The sequence below is a fragment of the Mustela lutreola genome, chromosome 7 (assembly GCF_030435805.1).
Source record: "Mustela lutreola isolate mMusLut2 chromosome 7, mMusLut2.pri, whole genome shotgun sequence".
In the NCBI taxonomy this organism is placed as follows: domain Eukaryota; kingdom Metazoa; phylum Chordata; class Mammalia; order Carnivora; family Mustelidae; genus Mustela; species Mustela lutreola.
This window is the reverse complement of record NC_081296.1, coordinates 52,162,597-52,185,569: the sequence shown is the minus strand read 5'-3', so window position 1 is coordinate 52,185,569 and position 22,973 is coordinate 52,162,597. Positions and strand designations below refer to the sequence as shown.

Here is a 22,973-nt window from a genome sequence, read left to right as displayed (position 1 = left end):
GTAGACTAATAAATTTCATTGTATTTCCAGGTATCACTTGTGGTCGCATTCATATACCCGTTTTAGGAAGGCTTGGGACCTTTGAAACTCAGATTCTACGAAGAGCTCCCTTTAGAACCTTTACAGAAACACCAGCATACTTTGCATCAAAAGATGGGATAAGTAAAGATGGCTCTGGAGATGGAAATAAGGTATTTAACTTTGTTGATGTCTATATACATATTTGAGTTCTTCCCTTCAAGCAATTTAATGTAATAATAGTATTCTCTGTTCTGTCAGTTTTTATGTTTTCTGTAGGAAATATGAAATATATAAAATGATATGAAGAATTTTATGTAATTATATTTTGTGTTTTAGTTTCAACCATAAAAGTTTTATAAGCGTTGCACTTAGCAGTAGGTAAAATTCCTAACACTCCAAAGTAATAAAGAAGCTACATTAAGTAATCTTTGCAGTCAGCGCTCTGTAGGAGTAAATTAGGAATAGCCATCATTTCCTGCTTTCACACAACTCTAAACAATTCATGGTAGTATAAACCCCACTTCATTCTCTGCCTAAAAATTTTTGGTATCTATCTCAATGTTGGATTACTCTGTAGTTAGCAAGTAGATGATAGGTGATTGTATTGGGTCAGTGAATTATTATCAGTTTTATTATGAGAATTTCACTAACACTCGAGTTAATGTTATATGCAAGACAAAATGCTAGGTGCTTTCCTATCTACACTTAATCCTAACAGTGATTCTTTTTTTTTTTTTTTTTTTTAAAGATTTTATTTATTTATTTGACAGACAGAGATCACAAGCAGGTAGAGAGGCAGGCAGAGAGAGAGAGAGGAGGAAGCAGGCTCCCTGCTGAGCAGAGAGCCCGATGCGGGACTCGATCCCAGGACCCTGAGATCATGACCCGAGCCGAAGGCAGAGGCTTAACCCTCTGAGCCACCCAGGCGCCCACCTAACAGTGATTCTTTAAAGTATGTAAAATTATCCCCATTTTTTTTTTTATTTTTTTTTTATTTTTTTATTTTTTTAAAGATTTTATTTATTTATTTGACAGAGAGAAATCACAAGTAGATGGAGAGGCAGGCAGAGAGAGAGAGAGGGAAGCAGGCTCCCTGCTGAGCAAAGAGCCCGATGCGGGACTCGATCCCAGGACCCTGAGATCATGACCTGAGCCGAAGGCAGCGGCTTAACCCACTGAGCCACCCAGGCGCCCAAATTATCCCCATTTTAGAGATGAGTAAAGTTAGATTCAAGGAAGTTAGGAGTCACTACTTATCATGATAATAACTCCCAATTCGATTTCACTGAAATGTACTTGACCTGTAGTAACTTTTTTTTTTTTCGTAGTGTTTATTGAGTCATGGAAAGAAATCTGTTTATAGGGGCGCCTGGGTGGCTCAGTGGGTTAAGCCGCTGCCTTCGGCTCAGGTCATGATCTCAGGGTCCTGGGATCGAGTCCCGCATCGGGCTCTCTGCTCAGCAGGGAGCCTGCTTCCCTCTCTCTCTCTCTCTCTGCCTGCTTCTCCATCTACTTGTGATTTCTCTCTGTCAAATAAATAAATAAAATCTTTAAAAAAAAAAAAAAATTGGTAAAACAGGGACGCCTGGGTGGCTCAGTTGGTTAAGCAGCTGCCTTCAGCTCAGGTCATGATCCCAGCATCCTGGGATCGAGTCCCACATCGGGCTCCTTGCTCAGCAGAGAGCCTGCTTCTCCCTCTGCCTCTGCCTGCCGTTCTGTCTGCCTGTGCTCGCTCTCTTCCCTCTCTCTCTCTCTGATAAATAAATAAAATCTTTAAAAAAAAAAAAAAAAAAAAAAAAGAAATCTGTTTATACATGCTGGGTCATACTATTTGAAGAAGAAATACAGATAAATATATGTGTTTACTAGACTGGTTTTATTGTTCTGGTAAATAGATCTTTGATACCAATGGTAGCAGAGATATAAACTGTACTAATAATTCCATTCTAGAAATTATGAAAATTGTAAGATTAATTACAACCTATCTTGCTTATATTTAGTAACATGTAAAATGGTTTCTGAAAGTAATATTGACATTCTCTCTTTGTCTCCTCTGCTAACATTAGAAATCAGCAAGTGAGGGAAGCAGTAAAAAATCAAGCTCTGGGAATTCAGGGAAAGGTGGAAACCAGCTGAGGTGTCCTAAGTGTGGCGACTTGTGCACTCATGTAGAGACCTTTGTGTGTAAGTATTGCTTCTGTTCTTTTTCTCTACCTTGTCTATAAATCATAGACTGCATAGAAATATATCAGTTATATAAGCCAGAGTAATGTTCTTTCTGAACATTACTGATTCTCTCTTATGTTCACCAGATAACTAAAAATCCCAGGACTAGTAATACTTTGCGTGGCAGTATAAGAAATAATTTAAGCAAACTATTTTGCTTCTTTATTTTGTGTGTGCGTGTGTTTATTTCAAATTTTGAATTTTGTGAGTATTATGTTAAGCTGTAGGAGAACCAAGACTTATTATTTAGTTTATTACTCTATACTTGAAATAACCCATTGAGTATCTCGTATTGTCAGATAGGTCAGTCATTTACACATTAAGGTATTTTTCCTCTCTGAGTAACCACAGGAGCCAAGCCCTCAATTCTAGAAAGTGTATGATGATTATGAATGATTCAGACACCAAGAGAAGGAAGAAATCAACAGTCCTACTTCTGCTGTTAGTGTCAGTGCCTCTCTCTGGATACAAGATGCTACTACTAGTCTTTTGTTTCATGAATCAGATAACTCATTTCCTACATGATCAGAGTTACTGGTAAGGATTCAGGAGTAAATTACATTGTACTACCATGTCAGCCTTCCCATATAGTCGAACTGTGAAAAGGTCAATAGTGGGGTTTGGCACAAGTTTCAGTTTCTCATGATTAGCTGGAGAGAACTCTCTGTGTTCTAACCCAAATATTAAGACTTCAGTTACAGTTTCACATTTATCATTAATATTAATTGGCCAATATATGAAAAAAAATACTGTTATATGCAGCATGGTTTTACAGTTTTGGAAAGACTTTTAAAGTAGTTCCATTCTAGGGGCGCCTGGATGGCTCCTTGGGTTAAAGCCTCTGCCTTCAGCTCAGGTCATGATCCCAGGGTCCTGGGATCGAGCCCTGCATCGGGCTCTCTGCCTAGCAGGGACCCTGCTTCTCCCCTTACCCTCTCTCTTTCTGCCTGTCTGCCTGCTTGTGATCTCTGTCTGTCAAATAAACAAATAAAATATTTAAAAAAAAATAAGTTCCATTCTATAGGTAGAATGTTTGAGATTCTCTTCATGGTGTTGCCTTGCAAGAGAGCAAAGAGAAGAATCAGTTTGAATGAAAACTAATTTGGTTGCAAAATAAAATGAAAGAACAGGATGTTATGATTTCCAAATAACGTTTGCTATTAACAAATTTGGTGTGAAATAATAGAACTCTAAGAGGTCTGAGAATTGTTCAGTTCATAGTGGCAGTGTCATATTAACAGATTTTAATCAAGAGTTTTATCTTTTTGGGGGCGCCTGGGTGGTTCAGTTAAGCATTTGCCTTCAGCTCAGGTCATCTCAGGGTCCTGGGATCGAGCCTCATGCCCAGCTACCTGCTTAGCAGGTATCCTCCCTCACCTTCTCCCTCTGCCACTCCTCCTGCTTGTGCTCTCTCTCTCTCAAATAAAAAAATAAAATTAAAAAAAAAAAAAGTTCATTCTCTTTTTTCTTCCAGAGAAAGATTTCAGTCTTTGTAGATTAAAATCTTTCCTTAGAGTAAACTTTCCTTAAAGTAAACCTTAGAGCAAACTTTCCTTAGAGTAAAAAAGGAGAAACTAATATTTAATAAATGCCAGTATGTACAGTTTTATTCTCACAGTCTTATTTCTGTCAGGACAAAAAAATGAGAGTATCCTCATTTTTATAAGTGAAGAAGCTAAGATTTAGCAAGTTTAACTCATCCAAGGTTACAGAGCAGTGATTTGCTATTCAGAAGTTCCTATCCCATACTTTCCCCCCCTAACATTTATGCATTTATTTGAGTGAGAGAGAGAGCACACAAGCAGGAGGGGCAGAGGGAGAAAGAAAGAGAATCTCAAGCAGATTCTGTGCTGAGCGCAGAGCCTGATGTGGGGCAGTCTCATGACGGTGAGATCACATCCTGAGCCAGAACAGAGTCTGGATGCTTAACCTATTGCACCATCCAGGAGCCCCTCTCTCATACATTTTTAGCAGCTAGAATTGTCTAGGGTTAAACTGGCTCCTATTGAGATTAAATTTATTTTCCTTTTACATGGTGTTTTCAAAATTTGGCGGGTTGTATTAATCACTGAGAGTGGTTGTTAAACATGTAGGTTCTCTCCTTCCCTACAGATGAGATTCTCTAGATGTTGAGTGGTATCCTAGAATATGTATGTTTAACAGTGAGACCAAGTGTGGGCAAAACTCTAATGTTATTTAATCAACTCAAGGCTGAGGTTGTTTCCTTTGGGAATTCTAATTGGGGAGGTGGAATGTGGGAGTAGAGAATGGAGAAGAAAAAAAGAAGAGTAGGGATACTTAGAGATAATTTAGTAAGCCAACATCTGTTGAGACAGCCACTACTAGGGTCCTGAAAATAAACACAGATGAACATGACTCCATCCTGTCCTCTGGAATTTAATGCATGGGAGTGATAGGCCCCCAACAGTGAGATATTCCCCCCCTGTCTTGGTTTTTCTGACCCATAATATAGGTCTTTTTTGAAAGCTGAGGATCTTCTTTGTCTACTCACTGAAAATTGAAGAGTTTTGTTGAAGTGCAAGTTATTCCTTTTGTTTGAATCTACATTTATTTGGTTATTGGCTCATAAACATCTTTTTATGTACTTTTTGATCTTTTATCTTTTTTTGTTGTTGAGTTAGAAGAAAGAATTCTTATTCTGAGTACTAGACCTTTATCCAGAGATTTGATTTAAATATTTTTTCTTATTCCGTAGGTAGTTCTTTCCTTTTAAATACTGTATAGCAGGTGTCAGCCAACTTTCACTATGAAAGACCAAATAGTAAATATTTTAGGCTTTGTGGGCCCTGTAGTCTGTGTTGTCCTGTGCTGTTAAAGTGGGAAGCAGTCAGAGACTATGTGAATCAATGAGGTTCGCTGTGTTCCTTTAAAATTTTGCATATAGACACTGAAATTTGAATTTCGTTTTTTTTCCCGAAGTGTAAAAACTATTAGCTCATGGACCTTTCTGTATATATTCCACCTCACAAGTATATTTGTAGTGATTTTTATGTTCTTTTACTGCGGTATTACTCTTGTTTGACTTTGTTGAAATAAAATACCATTTTTATAGGTAGCAATATGATGCATAGAAAATCATCAGAAATTGAAATAATAATATCTAAGATTTTTTCTTTTTAGAGAGAGTGAGAGCAGAGAGAGCACAAGTGGGGAGAGGGAGAGAGTGAGACTTTTAAGCAGGCTCCACCCTCAGCATGGAGCCTGACCTAGGGCTCCCATCTCACGACCCTGAGATCATGACCTGAGCTGAAATCAAGAGTCAGACGCTTAACCAACTGAGCTACCCAGGCTTACCCATATCTAAGAAATTTTTTATTATAAGTACTCATATATACTGTTCTTTAGGTATTTTTGCCTTTTAAGTAACTTGTCAAACATGAATAGTTTCCTCACTTTTATTTAAGGTAGAACCTTTAGTTGTTCTTTATGTACATAGTATTTTTTGAAGGCTTACTGTACTTACATGTTTTATACAATAGGAATTAAACTTTACTGTTTGGTTTAGAGATTTCGTGTTGGACCCTGAAACTTGTTAAAAGTCATGAACTTTCATTTAAACAAATCTGAGAAAGTTTTTACTGAGGTTGTCTTTTTGTTACACTATACAAGGGTGTCTACTGGGATTAGTATTCTGCATATGAAGGAATACAGTAGCATGCTTGTAGTAATCGTTTAAAGGAAAGTGGTTTATTTATCCCCTGATAATTTAACAAAATTAGATTTTGCCACTTGTCTTCAGGAGTAAAAAATAAACATTGCAGTGCTCATTATTTCTTTTTTCCAAAATAGCATTTTGATAAATAAAATTGAATGTGGGTATATGTTGGACATGTTTCATTGTAAAATTGATATTGTGATATTCGAGTAGGATGTAAACAACCCTTCTAAAGTAAGCAAAGAGGGATGCAATCTGTTTAGTCTCTTTCCCTTTGACTTAATTTCTTTAGAGAAATATTTTGTTCTTGTGTTTGCAAGCCAGATATTCCTGTCATTCAGCCTGAACTAGATCAGAGGCTTCTCTGCCCTTTAATCCTTGACTTGTTTACCATTAATAATAGCTGTAAAGTGATGCTTCCTTTTAAAGTAAAGGCACTGACTATCTTTCCCATTGGTGGAGAATGATGATAAGGTATTGGGGTTTGTGTGAATCCAAAGTACTTGGAATAGCTTGGTCTTTTTCTTTAGTATTTGTAGGTGATCAGTACATAGAAAACATGGATGATCTCTCTTCTAGTTTAAAATTTGCTGCTAGGGGGACGCCTGGGTGGCTCAGTTGGTTAAGCAGCTGCCTTTGGCCCAGGTCATGATCCCAGCGTCCTGGGATCAAGTCCCACATCGGGCTCCTTGCTTGGCAGGGAGCCTGCTTCTCCCTCTGCCTCTGTCTGCCTGTGCTCACTCCCCCCCGCCATAAATAAATAAAATCTTAAAAAAAAAAAATTTTGCTGCTAGGGGCACCTGGGTGTTGCTAGTCAGTTAAGTGGCTGCCGTCAGCTCAGGTCAGGATCCCAGCCAGGGTCCTGGGATGGAGCCGCATGTCGGGCTCTCTGCTTAGTGGGGAGTCTACTTCTCCCTCTCCCTCTGTGCTCTTGTTCTCTCTCTCAAGTAAATAAATAAAACATAAAATAAAATAAAATTTCCTGATAGAATTTATCCAGAATGTAATTTTGATTAACTTTGTGTTTAAGAATATGTACATAAATATTAAATTGATTGACTTAATAGATTTATTTTTGAAATACAGAATTGTCTTTTTTTTTTTAAGTTCGATTATTTCGTGAAGATATAGGTAGGTGTACTTACCAGTATAGTTTTTCTGGTAATCTATGGGTAGGTAGTTACAATATTTCCAAAGGAGAGATTCTCATAGTTTTATTTTTTTAATTCTTTAATTTAAATTCCATTTAATTAACATATACTGTATTATTAGTTTCAGAGGGTGAAATCAGTAATTCATCAGTTGTGTACGACACCCAGTTCTCATTCCATCAAGTACCCTCCTTAATGTCCATCACCCAGTTACCCCATACCCCCTACATACCTCTCCTCCAGCAATTCTCAGGTCATTCATTGTTAAGAGTCTCCTTATGGTTTTCCTCCCTCTGTTTTCCTTTTATTTTTCCTTCCCTTTCCCTATGTTCATCTGTTTTGTTTCTTAAATTCTACATACAAGTAAAATCATACGATATTTGTCTTTCTCTGTCTGACTTATTTCACTTAGCATAATACTGTCTAGTTCTGTCCCACATCATTGCAAATGGCAAGATTTCATTCTTTTTGTTGGCTGAATAATATTCTGTGTGTGTGTGTGTGTGTGTGTGTGTGTACACACATACCACATCTTTATCCATTCATCTGTCAGTGGACATCTGGGCTCTTATTTTGGCTATTGTGGACATTGCTGCTATAAACATTGGGGTGCACATACCCCTTCAGAGATTCTCATGGTTTTAAAAAATTATTTTTCTTTGCAGTTTTAGCTATCTAGTTAGATTACACAAAGGTAACATAAAAATGTATTACCCAGACCTACCAACATATAACTAATTCCTGTGTATCATTTGCTCTGTATCTGTTAGTAATCTGTGTGAGAGTCTCTTCTGTGCTTTCCAAGGTCCCTGGTTACATTGGTAGAGTTAAGCTTGGAGAAGATATAAGAGTATATGTCCATATACCTGTATCCCATAGGTATGTTTTAGAAGGAGAGAGAAAAAAAGGAAATGACCTTTGGCTTAACACAGGATATTCTGTAGCTGATGCATTGATACTGAGGTAACCCTTTGACCCTCACTTTTATTTTTTAATTTTTCAAAATTTTTTGCCCTCACTTTTAATTGTTCCTATGTTGTTTTCAAAAGCTGTATGATTATCTTTAAGTCAATATGAGTGAGAATGTTATTTTGTTAGTTTCTTAATGGGTTTCAGGTCAAAGAAACAGGAACTAGTGGAGTTGTTAAAAAAATGAAAATAAGGAGGGCATGAAACAGTTTTATATATTTACCAAGTCGTTTTTAAAAATGCTGATAGGTTTGAAAAGAACCTGAAGAACATATATATGTATATATATATTATTTTTTTTCCTCACATTTTTAGGGATTGAAATTGATTTCTCTCTTTTAACTTCTGTGTATATTTGAAATTTTTCATAAGAAAATCTTATAAAAATAGAAGAATTTATTCGTGGTACTTTTCACATTTTCTTCATTCGAGTATCTCAGTAAAATAAATGATTAATATTTTTCTAGTGGTTATTTCTAAATTAAATTTAGTGAATGGAAGTTGAAAGAACATCAGCCAATCTTTTCTCTTAATAAAGTATATCACAAAATGAAAGAACCTAGTGGAAAATCAACAAAATGATTTACTGAACTCGTTTATTTGTATCATCTATCTTAGGTATAAACTAAGTTGTTTGTTGTAGCTAGTGGAGTGAATTACAGCCTACTTTTTGTCAAGTACATAGCTTTCATTTACCATGAGTCTGTTAGGTTAAACACTATTTAAATTATTTTTCCTTGGCTGACCTTTCTTTCCTTTTACAGCATCTACCCGTTTTGTGAAGTGTGAAAAATGTCACCATTTTTTTGTTGTACTATCTGAAGCAGACTCAAAGAAAAGCATAATTAAAGAACCTGAATCAGCAGCAGAAGCTGTAAAATTGGCATTCCAACAGAAACCACCTCCTCCCCCAAAGAAGGTATAAGTCTTAGCTTAGTCCTTTAAGCACTTTATCTTGAAAACATTTCATTGTTCTCCTCTCCTAATTCATATTGGATCTTAATACTAGTACCTAAACAAGTCTTAAACTCTTAATATGGACTATATCTGGCTCAATTCTTTTTGATACTTGAATTTTGATACTTTGAATTTAGGTATGGAGTCCATTGTCATGATTGTGGCATTCAGTAATAATGAAATATAGTTGGATGATTAAAATAGTGTTAATACTAAATTAATCTAAAATTATATCCATAAAATGGAGCAGCTATGGATATATTTTTCTTAGTTTGGGCCCCTAAATAATACCAGCCTGCAATTTCTCCCATAAATTAGTCTACTTTATGATAAAGCAGCCTCAGTCTAACAGTGGAAGCAAGTAATTTTTTCACGACTTGTGTGCCAGGGATGTCCTGTATAGTGCTCTGGCTTTTGTGGTGGGGGCTCCTTCCAAGAGTCTCAGATTGTGATCTGGCCATATGAAACATGGCAGAGTATATCACCCGCTCCATTGGCTACTTGCTTGCTTAGATTATTTCTTACCCTCTGCCTCAGTGTAGCTTTTTTCTGCTGTATTAAGACACCAGTGCATTTATCTCTACCTCCAAATGTGCTGTGGCAGATTTAATAATTCATGGATATAATTTGTGAGGAATCAGGATTTTAAAAAACTATAATAAAATGCATACGGTCAGCAACTAAAGAATTTGTCATGTAAAAATAAATAGTGTAATGAAAAATATAGCTATTAACCTTTATATCCTCCACTGATTTGTGTAGACTTTGGACATCAGAGTTCAAAAATAGGTAATTTAACTATTTTTGGAAGTTAAGTTAATTTCTATTTAGTAAATCCCAGGTTCCAGGCTGTTAGCAGTATCCAAGTATGAGACAGAGCTTTAGTTTCCAACAGTAAAGTTTTTTTGATTGCCATTTAGATAAATGAGTAGCTTTAAAGTTAATGCCTGAGAAAAAACTGTTTGTGAATATTCAACCATACACATACTGGTAATGGCTTTAGTTTTATAATGCTTTTTTGAAAATGGTAGTTTTATAATATGTTATTTTTGTGAAGAATATTATTCCTATGTTTGAGAGAGGTATAGAAAGGATTTATTTTAATGATTTTACACTAATGGTGATATTGTTAGACCCATGGTGGCATATGTAGTTATTCTAAGTGACTTTAATAATTAACTTTTTAAAAAATTAGGATTAGGATTAATGGCATTGTGTACAGAATAGAAGTTGACAGAACATTAGAAGAGTACAGTGATACTTTGCTAAGCTGAAGAACAAATGAATTGTGTTTTGTCTGCTTAGGTTTGGGTACTCTGAATCATTGTTACATAGATACCATGCACTATGGCCATAACCTTGGCATTTGTTTTTGATGAGTCTTTGTACAAATTTAAAACTGTAAACAAATGTGCTCAGTGCATAACTTAATGTGTGTGTGTGTTTGTGATAGCTCAGGGTAATTAATTAATAACCATTTTTCAGATTTATAACTACCTCGACAAGTATGTTGTTGGCCAGTCATTTGCTAAGAAGGTGCTTTCAGTCGCTGTGTACAATCATTATAAGAGAATATATAACAATATCCCAGCTAATCTGAGACAGCAAGCAGAGGTTGAGAAGCAGACGTCATTAACACCTAGAGGTTAGTGTTTTGATAACTGACCAAAATGGTGATTACTGTGCTTAGAGGAAATACTTATTTGCAACTCCTTGCTTTTGTCCTAAAATGCTTTTAGTATAGTACAGCATTTTTTAAAGTGCAGGCCTCTTTCCAATAGTGGATCATGAAAGCATTCTGGTAGATTGCCAACAGCTTTTTTTTTTTTTTTTTTTTTTTTTAAAGGTTAATAGGTGTGAATAGAAAATAGCAGAATACATTAATTTGTAGTTACATATTCTTTCATAAAACTTTTATTTTCAGTCATATGTGCATGGGTTTTGAGTCACAGAGTAAAATGTATTTCTTAGTGAAAAATGTTTGAAAGTCACAAGAGTAGAGATTGAGACACCATCTTTGAATTGTAGACTTCACCACAACTAATTCCTCATGACTGAATCATCATGTGTCTTGGTCAGAGATATATGAAGATAGATGATAGATGATAGAGATATGTGAAGATAGAGATATGTAGAAGATAGACAATAAGATAGATCACAGAACATATCTCGCATTCTTTGCTTTTTAGGGCCCAGCTGCAGAGTATAAGGCAGATTTGCATAATTCTTATTAATAATAGATTCTCATATACCGATACATTTTATAATCTCAATTCACTGTAGATAATAATATGTTATATTAATAAAATGATAATTTAAAAAATTATGAATAGAGTAAAATGCAAATTTTTTAAGGTGTGTTTATTTTTAATTGGTGAGGAGCCCCGATTTCTTACTTAGGCCTATGATCTATCATTTTATTTTATTTATTTATTTAAAAAAATTTTTTTTTAAATTTATTTGAGGGAGAGAGTACAAGCAGGGGGAAGGAGGGGCAGAGGAAGCAGCACACTTCCCACTGAGCAAGGAGCCAGATGTGGGGCTTGATCCTAGGAACCCGAGATTATGACCCAAGCTGAAGGCAGATGCTTAAACGACTGAGCCGCCCAGACACCCCTGTAATCTATCATTTTACATTCTTTAAGTCATCATTTTATAATTTGGGGGAATTCTGAATAGTTACATATTATAAAAATATAATATCTTTTGATTATTTTTGGTGACTCACTAGCTCACAGTTCACTTGTTGAACTTACTGTAAGATAGTTATGGTAGTATCAGTTTTTTATTTATAGAAAGTATAAGCCATAATAATGGAAGACATGGAATCTTCATGTTTATGGAATCCAAATAGCACTGTCTAGTCATGAAACAAAATGAAATTTTTCTGCTCCCTTCAGTCAGCAAATCAATGGTACTCCATTCTAGGTTGGGAAGGCAAATGGTGTGTTTATGGTATGAGGGATTTAAACTTTTGTTGAAGACTTAAATAAATACTACCCTTTTTTAAATACCACCTTAGTATTTGACAAGTATGAATGTTAGCAATTGGACATCCATTGTTAATACATTTGGATTTTTTTAATATAGAAAGGATGTAACATAGATTCTTTCATACTGTGAAAAGCTACAAAAACAATGAACACATTCTTATGTATATTTGAAAGAGGGCAAGAAGTGAGATATTCCTTGTTTGTTCCTCTAAACTAAACAAATACATATTTTCATGTTGTCGTTTCTTAGAGTTAGAAATAAGAAGACGGGAGGATGAGTACAGATTTACAAGTAAGTCACTTCTCCTCAGGTCCTCCTCTGGAATAATTCTTCCTTTTAACTCAATGAAGTATGTCAGCAGTAACAATGGTAGACCTCTATTTGCTCTTGTATTACCAAGAAAGATAATTGTATGTTATATGAACATGTTTATGATATGTGGTATATTTTTATATATAACTTTGTAACAGTTTTTCATAGCTAATTTGTGTAGTTTGTGTATGTTGGGTTACTTCAGATATTTGTAACATAAACATCTTTTCTAAAGTGTAGTGCAGAGAAATAAAATACATACAGTTTTTCTCTATAAATATAGGCCTGCATGCATATTAACAGGAATAGTATTTTTTTTTCATCTGTAACTTGCTATTTTATCTTTCTTTCCCCCATACAATTAGAGTTGGCCTGCTTATATGTACCAGAAATTTTAGGCGATGCAGGTTATCTTTTAGCTTTCCTTTACCAGAAACAGTTTTTATTTGTGTGTGTGTTTATGAAACCTGGATAGCCTTGCAAATTATGAATAAGCCTTAATTCACTGTTTTCAACCCTGGATTGCCCCTCTAAGCATCAGATGGTCTGATGGAGGGTATAGAAGGACCTGACCTTAAGGATTATGGCCATTCTGATGTCCTGCACCCCTTCCTTTGGAGGTGGCTATGTAGTTGCTGCACAGATGGTAAAGGTTCATAAAAAGATTCACACAGCCTTTGTTTCAGTAATTAAAATAATGAATAAATAATGGATAAACCCCTGTAAACGCCTTTCACTTATACATTTGGTACTTTTGCCTTTGAACCAAGATATATTATTTTTTAAATTAATTAATTAATTTAGAGAGCACAAATGACCTGGGGAGAGGCAGAGAGAGAGGGAGAGAGAATCTCAAGCAGGCTCCTCAGCTAGCACAGAGCCTGATGAGGGGGTCAGTCTTTTGACCCTGAGATTATGACCTGAGCCAAAATCAAGTCAGACACTTAGTGGACTGAGCCACCTACCCTCCCCTGAGGAAAGATATTTTATATATCTATTATTTAAAGTATACTGTATATATATGGGAACGTAACTAGTTAATCAACTCTGGCATAAGAGCTATTACATGTAATAAAATTGCATTGTCTCTAGTAACACTTGAATTGTATGGAAATAATGATTATATCATACATGGTAGAGGAGCACCTAGGTGGCTCAGTTGGTTAAGTGTCTGCCTTCAGCTCAGGTCATGATCATGGAGTTTTGGGATCGAGCACCATATCATCATGCTCTCTGCTCAGTGGGGAGTCTGTTTCCCCCTCTGCCCTTCACCTTGCTCTCGTGCTGTCTGTCTCTCTCAAATAAATAAAATCTTTAAATACAATGCAGTAAAATTAGATTATATATAAGATTATAAGATCTAAAAAATCAAAGTCTAAACCTAAAAAACTTTAAGGCCATGTATTTACATTTTCTAATTCAAAAATATAGTCAGTTGTTTTGTCAGTACTATATTCAAGGGGTCCTGGGTAGCCCAGTCAGTGAAGCATCTGCCTTGGGCTTACATCATGATCCTGGGATCAAGCCCCACATTGGGCTCCCTCTCCCTCTGCAGCTCCCCCTGGTTGTGCTCTTTCTCAGTCTTTCAAATAAGTAAATTTAAAAAAAAAATTTTTTTTTTAAATATATGTATGTGTATATATATATATACACACACACACACACACACACACACACACTACATTTGTAAATTTGGACAGATAGCTAGTGAAACTAGTATGAATTCGTAAAGAAAAATCTTTAGTGAGTAGTTTGAAAGAAATGGTAACAAGTACCAAAAGAACTTGGGTAAAAGCATTTTGTAATTATATACATTGAATGACTTGGGAAAGTAATATTTTGAAAGCTTAAATAGAATTTATTTTCATGTATAGTTTCATCTTGTTCTGGGGAGGGTTAGGTTCTAAAGTTAGGGCATTAGGGCAAAATGATACATAATCAAAATATTCTTTAAAGTTTCTTTTAGAAATCACATGTCAGAGATCAACATATTACTCTCAGTAAGATTGATGGATTCTCCCATCATTGGAACATGTTTTTCTTCATTTGGGCACCAGATGAAACAGTTGGCTTGCATTTGGGCTATGTTACACAAATACTTAAATATTAGAAAAATAGCAATACTGATAGAAAATTCGTCTATAACATTTATAAAACTCTGCCAGGCACAGTTCTAAGTATTTTACGTATTTTAACTGATTTAATCTTCCTAAAACTTGTGAGACAGAAACTATTATTTTCACACCCTTTTTATAGGTGGAAAACTAAAATGCAGAAATTTGAAGTAGTTTGTCCAGGGCCACATTGTCAGTGAGCTTCATGCAACCAACTATACACTGCTTACTCATTATAGAGAACTACTCCTGCGTTGAGAGAAAAATAGACTAACTAAAAGGACAGGAAAGTTAGTTCAAGTTTACTCTGGAGTATATTTTAATGAAAGGAATGATGGACCCCCTGGGTGGCTCAGTAGGTAAAGCGGCTGCCTTCCAATCAGGTCATGATCCCAGGGTCCTGGGATCAGGCCTTGCATTGGACTCCCTGCTAAGCACAGAGCCTGCTTCTCCCTCTGCCCTTCCCCTGGCTCGTGCTTTCTCTCTCTCCCTCCCTCTGACAAATAAATAAATAAATAAAATCCTTAAAAAAAAAAAAAAATGGAATGACAAACCTGTACTATTTATATTATTTCTCTTTGTTTTCTTTTTTCAAAAATTTTTATTTATTTGACAGAGTATAAGCAGGGGTAATGGCAGAGCGAGATGGAGAAGCAGGCCCCCTGCTGGGCGGGGAGCCTGACTGGGGGCTTGATCCTAGGACCCCAGGATCATGACCCATGTGGAAGGCAGGCACTTAACCTTCTGAGCCACCTAGGCAGTCCTAAATTATTCCTTTTTTTTTTTTTTTAATTTAAATTAAATTGGATTCCCTGGGTGGCTCAGTCAGTTAAGCATCTGCCTTCTGGGGTCAAGCTGCATATCAGGCTACCCGCTCAGTGGAGGTGGGGTGAGGGTCATCGGTTTCTCTCTTGCCTTCTGCCCTTCACCCAACTTGTGCAAGTGTGTGCTCTCTCTCAAATAAATAAAATCTTTACCAGTTTTTTACTTAAATCATTGCTTAAGTTAAATACATTTATTCCGTGACTTCACTCTAGTTAATATGCTTTTTGCAGTTTTGTTCCAATTATTCACCTAAATAATTTTTCCCCATTAGGCCAACCTACACTCAGGCCAAAGCCCTATCCTATATTTTTACAATTTCTAACTAGATTTTGCTGAAATAAAAAGAACCAATTTTCATTTACCTAGGGACAACTAACTAAATTCATGTAGGAGATAGCATTTTTTTTCCTGATGTGGATCAGGATGAAGTGCAGCATTGTGAATTATTCACTAATAATTAACTCTCAAATGTAGTACAATTTAAATTAAAAGGTTAATTGAATTTCTTTCTTAAAAAAAAAAAAAAGGTTTATTTATTTGAGAGAGAATGGGAGGGAGAGAGAGAAAATCTGAAACACACACCCTGGTGAGTGCAGAGCCCCATGTGTGGCTGGATCTCGCGACTGCAAGATCATGACCTGAGCCAAAACCAAGGCACTTTACTGAATGAGCCATCTAGGCGCCCCTCCAATTCCTATTTTGCTAGTTAGAATAACTGTTTACTTTCTAAGATAATTGAAAGTGCCAGCCAGATGGAATAGGACCATAATAGTAGTTTTATCTGCTGAAAATCTGTCTTTTGGTTTGTTTAAATTATAATGCTTTAGGAAGTACTGATACTTTTTTTTTTTTTAAAGATTTATTAGAGAGAGTGTGAGCTTGTATGTCAGTGGGGAGGAGGCAGAGGGAGAGAGAATCCTCAAGCAGACTCCCTGCTGAGCACAGAACCTGAGGTGCGGGTGGATCCCAGGACCCTGAGATGACCTGAGCCGAAATCAGGAGTTGGTCTCTCAACTGAGTTACCCTGGTGCCCCGGAAGTACTGATACTCCTTTTTTTTTTTTTTTTTTAAAGATTTTATTCATTTATTTGTCAGAGAAAGAGCATGAGCAGGGAGAGAAGCAGGCTCCCCTCTGAGCAGGGAGCCCAATGCAGGACTCAATCCCAGGACCACGGGATCAGGACCTGAGCAGAAGGCAGATGCTTAACTGGCTGAGCGGCCCAGGAGTCCTGAAAGTACTAATATTCTTAACCCATTTATTAGAAAAAAACTAAAAATAAATCCAGAAAACATAAATGGGATATGAACACAGGGCCTCAGATGCTGAGAACCAAGAGCAGTATGGATTTACAAATACGGATAATTGAAAAGACTCTTGGAATTCTTTACTTTTAGCTGAGTGATAACAAAGGTGGTTTGTTTTTTAGGCACCCACTTTATAAACTGGTAGTTCATCAGCAGTATCTCTAGCTAAGCATTGTGTCTCTAATAAAGAGGGTAAGCATTGTGTCTCTAATAAAGAGGGTAAAGAGAGCCAATCGAGATCCTATAAAATCACAAATTCAGATAGAGCCAACGAGTGTTACCATATTTAGTTTTTCTGTAGACTCACAGAATCATTTTTAGATGTGAAAAAGTCTAGAAGACTAGACTTGTCTTGATATTTTCACCTAATAGGTAAGGAAGCAGTCCCAGTAAAGTTAATTGATTGCTGTGGTCCTACAACTACACAGTGACAGAAAAAGACTAGAACCCAGATTTCCTATATCTCCATTTTAGTCTTGGTTCTTCTACTGTGTTCAGTGTTTTTCCCTTTCCCTGTAGTCCTACTTCATTTGTACTAAAAAATTCTATATACATTTGCTTGTTTTTTAATGTGCCTCCAGATCAATTGCATTTTATTCTACTTTCCAACCATGTGCTTGAAATTTATTGGTATTATTGACATTTTATAGGTTTGGAAACAGAACAAAGTTTATATGACTTGCCCAAGATCATATAGCTATTTAGATACAGTGCAAAGGCCAAAGCTAAAGCTTTGTTACGCCTAGCACTATTCTTTTCCCTTACACTGCCTTCCCATAAGTGAAAGGGCTTTCCTCATACAGATTTACATAAATAAGGAGGGTGAAAAGAATCTGTTTACTTTGCTTAAGGTTCCCTGCAAAATCATTGTGTGTTGTACATTTGTTACTAGATAATTTGAGCTTTTCTTTCTTTTTAGGTGAGACAGAATGTCAAAATATTTTAAGTTTTTCTAAATATGTGATCACTCTTATATTTAGGGCTATTGGACATTTTTTCAAGTAAAATCATATGAAGCTCTAATAATTTCTTTGGCATTCTTTCAGAATTGCTTCAGATCGCCGGAATTAGTCCACATGGTAATGCTTTAGGAGCATCAATGCAGCAACAGGTAAATCAACAAATACCTCAGGAAAAACGAGGAGGTGAAGTGTTGGATTCTTCCCATGATGACATAAAACTTGAAAAGAGTAATATTTTGCTGCTTGGACCAACTGGGTCAGGTAAATAACTTTCTGAAAAAATTACTCATTAAAACAAAACAGTATAAATGATTCTGTAACCTCTGTCCTGTGATTGGGGATTCTGGCTCTTGAGAAGAAAATCTAAGGCCAATCTTCGGGATACATTATCAGTATTTCTGCATAGGCTTCAAGCTGAATTTGAGGAATTGATGCAGATCCTTAACACTTTTTTTTTTTTTTTTTTAAAGATTGATTGATTTTAGGAAGAGTACACGTATGTGCATGTGAGCAGGGGAGGGTCAGATGGAGAGGAAGAGAGTACTCAGGAAGACTCCTTACTGAGTGTAGCACCTGACATGGTCTTGATCCAGGTCCCAGGACCCTGAGATCATGACCCCAGCCAAAATCAAGAATCAGAAGCCCAACTTGACAGAGCCACCCAGGCACCCCAATCCCTAATGTCTTAATGGAAGTTAAATAAAATAATGGGAGTTATTAAAAATCACATACCATTGGGGCACCTGGATGGCTCAATGGGTTGAAGCCTCTGCCTTCAGCTCGGGTCATGATCCCCAGGGTCCTGGGATCGAACCCCGCATTGGGCTCTCTGCTCCGCGGGGAGCCTGCTTGCTCCCCTCTCTCTCTCTGCCTGCCTCTCTGCCTACTTGTGATCTCTCTCTCTCTCTCTGTCAAATAAATATAATCTTTTGAAAAAAAATACCATTAAATCTAAATAATAGTAAAGATGTACAAGTAATTTTTTATTATATACTAGATTTAGTTTTTTTTTTTTTTTTTTTTTTTAAAGATTTTCTTTATTTATCAGAGAGAGAGAGGGGGAGAGAGCGAGCACAGGCAGACAGAATGGCAGGCAGAGGCAGAGGGAGAAGCAGGCTCCCTGCTGAGCAAGGAGCCCGATGTGGGACTCGATCCCAGGACGCTGGGATCATGACCTGAGCCAAAGGCAGCTGCTTAACCAACTGAGCCACCCAGGCGTCCCTAGATTTAGTTTTTACATTGTTGTACACAGATTGTGTTTCAACATATTTTTAGTAAACTTTTAGTTGCTGTTTCCATTTGTAGGTAAAACTCTACTGGCACAAACTCTAGCTAAATGCCTTGATGTCCCTTTTGCTATCTGTGACTGTACAACTTTGACTCAGGCTGGATATGTAGGTGAAGATATTGAATCTGTGATTGCCAAACTGCTCCAAGATGCCAATTACAATGTAGAAAAAGCACAACAAGGTATGTTTTTCAGTATAGGCTGTCTATCTCCAGATGTAGTCTATTGGGGAAGCAGTCTAATATTAAGAAATACTATAATTCTTGTTTTTTGAGTCAAGGAGTAAAATTCTGTAATTGTATAATGATAGCTATGTTAAACATTTTCTAGCATACTGAGTTTGCTTTGTCTTATTGTTAAGATGACTACTAGGGTGAAAGCATGCCAAATTACTATTCCATTAGCTCCTTAATGCTATTATTGTTTTTCCTATTCCAACTCCCCTATAGACTCCTAATCCTGGGGTGGGGTAGGAGAGGGTGCCAGGACAAGTGAAGGAGGGTGCAGGATGGATCTAAACTTTTACTAGTACCAGCACTGTATACATCCCATGCTTCCCCACTATACCTCTATCACAGCTTCCTAGAATGAAGAACCTGAAAACATTAGTGGGGTGGATAACTAACGTCAAAGAATTGGTTATCATACCCAAGTGATACTCTATATAATGGATTATAAAACATTTACACAAAATTATGAATGGGAGAGCAGTGTATTTTTATGAAGTTAAGCTCTTGTATATGTAAGGGTGAAAGATTGAATAACCTTTCTCTGTAGCTACCTAGTCTTTTAAAACTGAGGTTATCTTTGTGTGTATCTTTTTCATATTATAAATAGAATCCTCCTTAAATTATAGGAATTGTCTTTCTGGATGAAGTAGATAAGATTGGCAGTGTGCCAGGCATTCATCAGTTACGGGATGTAGGTGGAGAAGGCGTTCAGCAAGTAAGCAGTTGAATATTTTGTTCAAGCCCACTAAAAGGAAGGGAATACATCAACCTCCCAAATATTGTACGTTTGGTTTCACATTCAATTAGATTCTGTTTTGTTTATTTCTCCCCAAACTCCACATACCATTTTAAAGTAGTTCAGATCCTAAGAGAAAGCTGTTGGTTATTTGAAGTAACAAATTACCTTTCTTTGGAAATAAAAATATTTGAAAAGATAGAAAAAATGGAATTTGATTTTTGTTGATTTTATTCTTTAGAGGCCCAGTTAAACATTTCTAGAAGACTCTTGAGCGTTCTGGTTCTAACTAGACATAAATGAAGTATGTACATGTATCTTATTCTTTTCACTTAGATAATAGGATAAAATAGATAAAATCGTGTTTCATTCTATGTAGAATGATAATTGAAGTCTTAATGATCAAGTGGCCAAGTTGACTTTTTATTGGTAACTAATTATGATATAAAATACAGGATAAGGAGAATTGCTTTCATTTTTATTTTTATTTTATTTTATTTTTTTTTTTCATTTTTATTTTGACTGAGACATAGGTCACACTCATAAAATGTGCTAGGTAATTTTTTTATAAAAGCATCTCAAAATATAGGTAGTCTAAAAGTTTAACACCAGGAATAGAATAGAATTTTAATTCTTATGGAAGACAGGTCAACTATTTTCAAGTTTTGAATGTTCCCACCATGGTTGGGTACCATCTTACAGAGTCACTTCTGTCTTTAGGTCATAATTAGGTCTTTGCCATCAAAAGCAACCTTTCACATTGACTATTTCTTGAGTGCATCAGGAGTCTGTAACTATTCCAAAGAAATTTACAAATTATTAATATGATGGTGCATTAGATTTTCATGTTAGTTGTAGAAATGTGGGAGTTTTCGTTAATTATGCTCATTGACCATAACCACGTATTATTTTCCCCCTTTGAATCCCATTTTCTAAAGTAAAATAAATAATATACTTACACAATGATTCTAAGTCATTTGTTCTTTATTTAGGGGTTATTAAAACTACTAGAAGGCACGATAGTTAATGTTCCAGAAAAGAATTCCCGCAAGTTACGTGGAGAAACAGTACAAGTTGATACAACAAACATCCTATTTGTAGCATCTGGTGCTTTCAATGGCTTAGACAGAATCATCAGCAGGAGGAAAAATGAAAAGGTGAGTTTTTCTGAAGGGTTATAGGGTAGTGCACATTTGAAGTTACAGAGAATGGATAGTCAGTTTCCAGTTGTGGATTTTTAATGTAGATTTTTTTAGAGCATACCAGAAATATATTCCTAGGTTGGTGGTGGTCGTTTTTTTTTGTTTGTTTGTTTTTAAATTTCAGAATGGTGAATTGAAAGATTTCTAAAGATCATCTATTTAAAGTTCATTTTTAGAGTGTAACTTAATTATTCAGTTTTATATTTTATCTGAGGAGTTCTTTTATAATTTGAGGTAGCTGATTCACATCAGTAAAATTTCTGTTCAGGCCTTTCGCCCAGTTCACTGGAGCCTAATAAAGAGCTTCTCTCCATTTCCTCCACCCAGGAGTTTTCTCAGAGGTCACCTCTGACATTCACAAAATGAGGCAGCCAGTTTGGGGGTTAGGGGAAGGGTTGTGATTCCACTTAGGTTTATAGATGTTTTTAAACATTCTTGATTTGGGGACACCTTGGTGTCCCCTTGGGGGACCTTGGTTAAGGGTCTGCCTTTGCTTGGATCATGATCCCAGGGTCCTGGGATTGAGTCCCACATGGGGCTCCTTGCTCAGTGGGGAGCCTGTGTCTCCCTTTCCATCTGCCCCTCCACTTGCTTGTGCTCTGTCTCTCTCTCAAATGCATAATCTTAAAAAAAAAAACAAAACAAAAGGGGCACCTGAGTGGCTCAATGGGTTAAGCCTCTGCCTTCGACTCAGGTCGTGATCTCAGGGTCCTGGGATGGAGCCCCGTATTGGGCTCTCTGCTCAGCGGAGAGCCTCCTTCCCCCTCCCCCCATGCCCATCTGCCTCTCTGCCTACTTGTGATCTCTGTCTGTCAAATAAATAAATAAAATCTTTTACAAAAACAAACAAAAAAACCACATTCTTGATTTTAACTTAAATAGTCTTGATTTTAACTGGAACTTATTCTTCATATCTGCAGGTACATGCTCAGTACCTATGTTGGTTTCAATAAAATATAATGTCAACATAGTGTCAAGAAGCCCAAACACACCAGTATTTTCTATGTTTTGTGTTTTACATAATAGCCAGCCACAAATGATTTCTTTTATATATATTCTATCTAAATAAATTTGTCATAGATCAATTCTGCTGTATTGTTTGCTTTAAGTCTCCTTGGCTTTGCACCCACTTGTTTAAACAGCAATTTATTAGCAGTAAAAAAGTAATACTGCTAATGGAATGGTTGCTGTGGTAGTTCCTTTGGATACCCTAGATGAGAAAACACTCTTGTATAAATACTGACTGAGCCATATAATGCTGCTGTTCCTTAGTACCAGGCCTTATTCAGCATGGATAAGGTTAGATTTTAATTTTTCATACTAGTTAATTTATGTCATTATTGCTTTTGAAATTTCACATTAATTAGCCTAACTAATTAGAAAGAAGAAATTATTTCTTTGTATGTGAGAGAGAGAGGGAGGGAGATAACTTTATATTCAAAATTCTGGGGGCGCTTGGCTGCTCTCTCAAGAGCGTGCAACTTTCGATCTTGGGATTGAGAGTTTGAGCTCCATGTTGAGTGTAGAGTTTACTTAGAAATCTGTAACCAGAGGCAAGGATCATGTTCTGATACCTAATTAAAATTAGTGCTTCCAAAAAGAATTTGAAACTAGAAACATGTAGAGAAAAAAAACAGTTAAAAGTAATGTCAAAAAAGAGATCAGAAACATGTAGAAGGCAGGTTTAGGTCATTTGAACTTCTTAATGAAAAGTAGGGAGAAATCATGGGCTCTAGTTATTACTACCTGAAAGGGGAAGCATATGAGGTTGGTCTTCAGGAAACACAGATTTAAAAAGAATTTATCATATAGATCTTTATGGAAAAGACACAGAGGTAAGAGAGTCTTCAACAGTGATTTTATAGAGAATTAAATACGTGCATGTGACTGTTGTTTTTTTTTTTTTTTTAAGATTTTATTTATTTATTTGACAGAGAGAGAGATCACAAATAGGCAGAGAGACAGACTGAGAGAGAGATGAGGAGAAGCAGGCTCCCTGCTGAGC

At 36.2% G+C, this 22,973-nt stretch overlaps 1 protein-coding gene across 3 annotated transcripts in view; it reads left to right on the top strand.

Annotated features, from left to right (window-relative positions):
• Positions 1–22,973, top strand: part of CLPX (caseinolytic mitochondrial matrix peptidase chaperone subunit X) — a 44,824-nt gene that overhangs the window by 13,117 nt on the left and 8,734 nt on the right. For 2 of the 3 annotated variants that reach the window (XM_059180811.1, XM_059180814.1), the window contains exons 2-10: positions 31–191; positions 2,088–2,205; positions 8,808–8,962; positions 10,486–10,645; positions 12,244–12,285; positions 17,597–17,773; positions 18,818–18,982; positions 19,657–19,745; positions 20,759–20,923. In XM_059180811.1, coding sequence (XP_059036794.1) covers positions 31–191; positions 2,088–2,205; positions 8,808–8,962; positions 10,486–10,645; positions 12,244–12,285; positions 17,597–17,773; positions 18,818–18,982; positions 19,657–19,745; positions 20,759–20,923 — 1,232 coding nt within the window. The remainder of the gene's footprint in view (positions 1–30; positions 192–2,087; positions 2,206–8,807; positions 8,963–10,485; positions 10,646–12,243; positions 12,286–17,596; positions 17,774–18,817; positions 18,983–19,656; positions 19,746–20,758; positions 20,924–22,973) is intronic. The other variant, XM_059180813.1, reaches the window with a different exon arrangement.